Below are 6,981 nucleotides of genomic sequence, written 5' to 3'. Positions count from 1 at the left end.
ACGTCCTCAAGGAATGTCTGTCCCACCTGAGGACAAATGTAACAGCAAGGCTGCAATGGTGTTGTTATGCTGCAGCATTGATCAGCCCAACAACCAATTATCTTATGTCATTTATGCACTTGGATTGGGCTTTTATTCTTGAACAACTCCACTCTGCTTTTGGCCAATCAGGTGCTCCCTGACCATTTGCTTGTAAGTGTGTGGGTGGAGAAATACACTTCCTACTCCACCCTGTATGTTCTCAGGTGAATGGGGAGTCATTCTGCTCTGTCTGGGATTATTACTTGGAATCTTTCAAATAAACAGAGTGTCTTCTTCACTGGATACGAGGTAGGGTCATTTATTAGCATGCCCCCACCCTGTTGAAATAATTTTTTTGTGGAATCACATGTAAATATTACAGACTCGGTATTGTTTGCCACAAGGTCAGTTTCTGTATGTTGATGTTCATGTGAACAGTGGCCATTCAAACTAAATGACGCCTCTGTCTGTCTTTTTTATGGTCGATACACAGCGTTTCTGCTAAAAGTTATTTTTCTGTCTTTTTCATTCACTTCACACAAAAAATCACACGAATCTTACAAAAGCTATTTCAGGACATGGAGTCGATATGTGATTTTTTGCATCGTGATGTTTGAAAACCCACCGCACTTGCTGCTGCGCTTCTTGCTCGTGACGTTGCCTCGTGGTGGGCAATACTGCAAATTTCGGCATCGAACCGATACCAGAGCCATGGACTGATACCTATACATGACACTGTTTAGATTTTTTACTTTTCTTAAACGCCTTTAACAATGTAACGTGTGAACAGCACAACCAGAACACAAATATGTGAAAAGACACATCGAAAAGGGCGCGATCATGACTATCGATCTAAAAATATATACTACAATTGGTATCGATTATATCGGTTATTTGTATCGATTATCCCCCTACAGTTTTCGTCGCCTCGTGCAAGTGGGCGGTAACCTCTGGAGCGAACACAAGCTGCTAATAACAATATCACAATATTGATAGTGTACATAAGTCATGTTTCGACTTTCGACATTCAAATGCCGTTTGGTGACTTAGTGGGGATATGTATTTATTTATTGCAAGGGATTAGTCAGTTAAAAAAAAAAGACTCCTGAAAAAAGACCCAGTCGGAGGAATGGCAGCAGCTCTGACAACTTGGATTGTTAATATGTACTACGCGAAATGACAACGATATGTTTTTTTATTTTTACGTAGTATGATATATGTGGATTTATATGTGAACCCTTTCGCGTCATTTAATGTGCGCGCTTTTAAACCATTCGACGTGCTTTTGCCTTCCAAGGGGCTGAATTAGTGGGAGCTACTAGACGCGCGTTTCCACGCAACAGAGCAGCAGAGAAACGGATGAGGAATAGATGAGCTTTTTTACACGAAGCCTGTTTAGAAGCTTTTTACTATGGAGCGTCAAGATGGGCTCAATGGTGCCGTTGAGAGCTTAAACCATCAGAACGCAATGGATGGGCCTGGTAAGAAAACCATTTTTTTTGCCATAGTACATCATACTGTATGATGGAATTGTGCGCATACGGCTAGCACATCCCAGAAACATGTTTGTAAACGCAAAACGGGGGGTGTAAATTGTCCGTAGGTGTCAAAGTGCGTGTGTAGGCTGTTCGTAGACATGACTAATGTTCAAAGTGCAGCCCGGGGGCATTTTTGGGCACATAGCTCGATATGACAGTGATGCCACACACAGAAATGATCCAAACACCATAAAACACATGCAAATGCTGCAGTGACATAAACCAGGGGGCCATTTGCACTGTTTTTTTATTTATTGTCCTGCGGTACATTCTACAAATATAATTTGACAAGAAATTTTAAAAAGGCAAAATCAACAGTAATTTAAAATAAGAATAAAGTCAAAATCTCAAGTGAAAAAAGTTGTACTCTAATGAGAAAAAGTACAAATTTTATGAGAATTACATTGTAATATTGTGAGGAAATTTTAGTAGCATAAAGTTGAAATAATAAAGCAAAAAAAAACATTTTTTAAAGTTGCAAGATTAAGAAACACCCAAAACAACAGACAAAATTAGAATAGACAATAAAACTGAAATAGGTAGAAAATTAAATAAACAACAACAGCAGAAATAGGAAAAACAGATAATTTTGAAAGAATCATTTTCTCACAAGAGAAAGGTCTCAATTTGAAGGATCTGAGAGGTAAATATTGTCATTTTAGTATGATAGAGTTAAAATATAAAGAAAAACGAAACAAGATACAGTTATAATTCTTGGAAACTTAGTTTGGGGAAGAAGTTATATTATGGGAATAAAGTCAAAATGTCGCATCCTTTCATTTTTCTGTATGTGTCTTTTGTTGGGAAAGGTTGCGGGATCACAAACAAATGCAAAAAAAATGCTCCAAATACAAAAAACAAACAGAAATCCCCAAAACAACTGCATGAGAGAAATGCTGTTCACAGCTAAAGCAATTTATCCAGGCAACCTAAGGATCCCCGTCTTTAACGGCATGAGTGGGATGACCAGAAGAAGGCTGGTGGAATGAAAATGAAAGATCATTTTGTAATGATAATTGTGTATCACTTCTCAATTTCTGCTCCAATTGTGCGTAATGCATGCCTTTAAAGTAGCTGAAAATCTTGCTTTTTGTACATTTCTTGTGTTGTGTATTACTGACAGTTTATCATGGTTTTGTTTCACATTGGTGAATTTATTACTTACTAGATTTTTGTCATTAACATATTGAAATGACTATTCTGTTCCACCTGCGTCCCATACAATTCTGTAAAAATGTGTATTTTCTTTTTTTAAAGCAAAGTGCTCAGTCACTGTTTAATCACAGGCACCGCATCCGGCTCAGTGATGCAATTTCTAAATCATATGAGCATGAATATGAGTATGAATAGTCATAAAACATATATGTACCGGAAGTCATGAAACATCAACACTGGGAGTCATTCAAATCTAATGTAAAAATATACAACATAAAACATACTTGATTCTGATGTATTGTATACAGCACAATTAAACTACCACAGTTGCTCAAAGTTTGAGCGCAGTTGTGCGTGTGGTTGTGTGTCAGAGGTAAGGGAGAATGTATATGACAAATAATACTAAAATACAATACTAAATTTGAGTAGATGAAGTGAGCAATGAAACGACTTACCTCACGGGTGTTAATTCCAAGAAGTTGACACATTATCAGGATGACATGGTTGGGCGGGAGGCCATGCTTGCTGTTCCAATGAAAAATTAGATTCTGGACCAAAAGACGCCCCCGACAACATGATTAATGAGATGCCTGTTTCTGTTGACCATTGTTCAGTGTTAGGAGTAATGGTGTTAAGTGTTACTAACACCGACTGGTATTGTTTTCCAGTAACTGTTGTATGTAATGAAAGGTACTGTCTGCCTGGGGGTGTTAACTTTCAAACATTCATTCATTCATTTTCTACCACTTTTTCCTCACGAGGGTCGCGGGGGTGCTGGAGCCTATCCCAGCTGTCTTCGGGCGAGAGGCGGGGTACACCCTGGACTGGTGGCTAGCCAATCACAAGGCACATATAGACAAACAACCATTCACACTCACATTCATACCTATGGACAATTTGGAGTCACCAATTAACCTAGCATGTTTTTGGAATGTGGGAGGAAACCGAGTACCTGGAGAAAACCCACGCATGCACGGGGAGAACATGCAAACTCCACACAGAGATGGCCGAGGGTGGAATTGAACCCTGGTCTCCTAGCTCGACTGCCGTGCCGCCACAATATGTATAGTATTATTGTTGAAGTGCTTCTTGACACTTCATATTGTATATTTTTCATGATTTTGTTTGGTTTAAGTTCAGTGGTATTATACCACCTTTTTCATATGTACTAATTATATTTGAAAGAAAGAAAATAATAAATATGCAAAGTCTATCTCTAATGGACAACATAAGTTAGGTGTTCAGATATGTCAACAATTCCAAATCATTTTGCAAATCTTCAACCACTTTAAAGAGAGAAAGAAGGCCAATGACTAAAGACCAGCATAACATCATCAAATTAAACATAATTCCTCACATGAAATGGCGGTAATTTATTTATGATTACAATATACAAAAAGTTCCATTAAGCCATAGAAGCTCATTTGTGTAAAAATGGCATATGAATGCTGAAACCGAACTGGAACACTGTAGGGAAAATGTGGAAGTACAGAAAATCTGGGAATTTTTTGGCATTTGAAACCTTGTTAGTCTGAATGTTTTGACGCTGGAAAGGAAAATGTGGAAATATACTACTCTTTTCAATGGAAAAAAGTGGAATTCCAGAAAAAATGGGACATTTGAAATGTCAAGATGTCCTGACTGAATGTCCATGTCCTGTATCTTTCTCAGGCTCCCCCACACTGAGCTCCAAGCAGGAAGACCTCAGCATCATGAATAGAAGTGACAACTATTGGCCGGTTCCTAATGAGGAGAAGAATTTGGACATGGACAACACCAAGACCAAGAACTCAATAGTAGGGAACTTCAACTGTTTCTTTATGTGAATAGTTGGGGTGAAGGGTAATGACAAAGTGGCGGTCAGTTACTGGAAATGCATGCAATAAATTCTGGGTACCATTTAACAATAATAGTACTCCTCTCAATGTTTTTTTTATAATTTATAATACTGCTTAACCTTGCCCTTGTCAGCCAATCTTATCGGGCATCCCGAGAGTAAACAGTTCGTTGCATCAAAAGGTAAAGTGAAACCTCGGTTGGCATATGCCCATATGCGCCGTTAGTGGTTTTTTTGGTTAACATAAAATGTTCAGGCAAAAGCACATTTTCCAGTTAGCACACAATATGGCATGCATCTTATTAATATACAGCGTGAGTGCAACTGTGTGCTTTATGGATTATTAGCTTGCTAATACATGGAAACAGGTAATGGTAATGGTAATGGTTTTATTTCATTTGAACATGCATCAGATTACAATTGAGTGCATCCCATAATCAGTTCCCAGTTCCACATGTCCAAAAGGAGTAGGAAGAAGCAAAGCTTATTAAATCCTACCCCTCCATTTGGTACTTTTACAATCAGTAACTGTTACATTTGTTCACTTCCTGCTTTCCTAATATAGTTTAATTTTTTATTATTTTTTTTAAATCACGTACCAACGTCGGAGGTGATATGAGCATCCAATGCCATAATGTGTACCATAGTAAGTGTCAATATAGTGATATATATAGCACATCATGACTGGTTCAAGACTCTTCATCCTTGTATTTAGCAAACATCAACTGCTTGTATTGTTTCTTGAATTGGCTCATCGTTGTGCATTGTTTGACTTCCTTACTCAATCCATTCCATAGTTTGATTCCACATACTGAAATGCTATGTCTTTTTAACGTAGTCCTAGCATAGAAGTGTTCCAAATGTACTTCTTCCCTGAGATCATATTTCTCCTCTCTTGTAGAGAAGTATTGGATGACATTTTTGGCTAATTGGTTATTTTTAGCCTTATGCATTATTTTAGCTGTTTGAAGATGAACTATATCAGCAAGTTGAAGTATTTGTGATTTTAGAAATAAGGAGTTAGTATGTTCTCTGTCGGCGGCATTATGAATTATCCTTACTGACCTTTTTTGCAGTACATTTAGCGAGTGAATGTTGCTTTTATAGTTATTAGCCCATATTTCCACACAATAAGTAAGATATGGTAGAACCAGAGAGCAATAAAGAGTGTGGAGGGATTTCCGATTGAGAACAAATTTTGCTTTGTTCAATATAGAAATATTTCTGGCCACCTTATGTTGTATATTTGTAATATGAGGTTTACAGCCCATATTTTCATCTATTGTGATCCCCAGAAATGTATTTTCCTCCACCCTTTCAATGTGAAGGGTGAAGTTTTATGAAGACATCATAGAACGTCTTCACGAGTGCCCCTTGCACTCCAAAAGACGTCAGTCTCTTGAGCAGATTCTTCTTGTGTATTGCGTTTGTGTTATGAGTCCAGTCCAGTCTATTGTTGAGGTGAACACCCAGGTTCTTGTAAGATGTCACCATCTCAATGTCCATACCCTGAATGTTCAATGCATAAAAAGTCATGCTAAGTTTTGTAAACCAAGGTTTCTTTAATTAATTAACCTTCTCACTTTTCTTTTAGCAAATGAAAAATCTTAATGTTGATGACCGAACTCCCCTGTGCGTTGCGTTGGGCCCATATTTTGCTGATGGCAAGCGGCGAGTGGACTACGTGCTGGCCTATCACATTCAGAAACCCAACAGTGCGCGGCGCAAACCTCCCAAGTTTGCAGACGGCAACTTTGTTCGCCGGCTCCGACGCAGTCTGAGCTTGAGAAACAGCCGTGCACCGCTGCAGCCCAAAGAGGACCCAGAGATTGCTGCCCAAGAACAACAGACTGATTATCATGAAGATGATAAGCGGTTCCGGCGGGAAGAGTTTGAAGAGAACCTCCAAGAGACTGGGCTGCAGTTGGAAAAGGATGAGCAGGTAAGAAAGGTAGTTGTTTGAATATCTTATTTCTATAGCAGGTATGCTGGTCTTGGCTGAGCAGGTTTTGTATTGAAGGATTATCAAGAAGATACAGAAAATGTAGAAAATATTGTTTTCCAGTAGGGCTGCATGGAGGACGAGTGGTTAGCACGCAGGCCACACAGTTAGGAGACCTGAGTTCAATTCCACCCTCGGCCATCTCTGTGTGGAGTTTGCATGTTCTCCCCATGCATGCGTGGGTTTTCTCCGGGTACTCCGGTTTCCTCCCCCATTCCAAAAACATGCTAGGTTAATTGGCGACTCCAAATTGTCCATAGGTATGAATGTGAGTGTGAATGGTTGTTTGTCTATATGTGCCCTGTGATTGGCTGGCCACCAGTCCAGGGTGTACCCCGCCTCTCGCCCCAAGACAACTGTGATAGGCTCCAGCACCCCTGCAATCCTTGTGAGGATAAGCAGTCGAAAATGAATGAATGTTTACCAGT

At 39.1% G+C, this 6,981-nt stretch overlaps 1 protein-coding gene across 3 annotated transcripts in view; it reads left to right on the top strand.

The window, feature by feature from the left end:
* Positions 1-87: 87 nt before the first annotated feature.
* Positions 88-6,981, top strand: part of ano1a (anoctamin 1, calcium activated chloride channel a) — a 30,423-nt gene continuing 23,529 nt past the window's right edge. Inside the window, exons 1-3 of one of the 3 annotated variants that reach the window (XM_058077658.1) lie at positions 88-330; positions 4,386-4,510; positions 6,146-6,493. In XM_058077658.1, the coding sequence (XP_057933641.1) occupies positions 4,427-4,510; positions 6,146-6,493 (432 nt within the window). In that variant the 5' untranslated portion in view covers positions 88-330; positions 4,386-4,426. Of the gene's footprint in view, positions 331-925; positions 1,503-4,385; positions 4,511-6,145; positions 6,494-6,981 lie in introns of those variants that run through there. The other 2 variants (XM_058077656.1, XM_058077657.1) reach the window with 2 other exon arrangements.

The sequence above is a fragment of the Doryrhamphus excisus genome, chromosome 7 (assembly GCF_030265055.1).
Source record: "Doryrhamphus excisus isolate RoL2022-K1 chromosome 7, RoL_Dexc_1.0, whole genome shotgun sequence".
In the NCBI taxonomy this organism is placed as follows: domain Eukaryota; kingdom Metazoa; phylum Chordata; class Actinopteri; order Syngnathiformes; family Syngnathidae; genus Doryrhamphus; species Doryrhamphus excisus.
The sequence above is the reverse complement of the archived record's forward strand: the minus strand, read 5'-3'. Positions and strand labels throughout refer to the sequence as shown.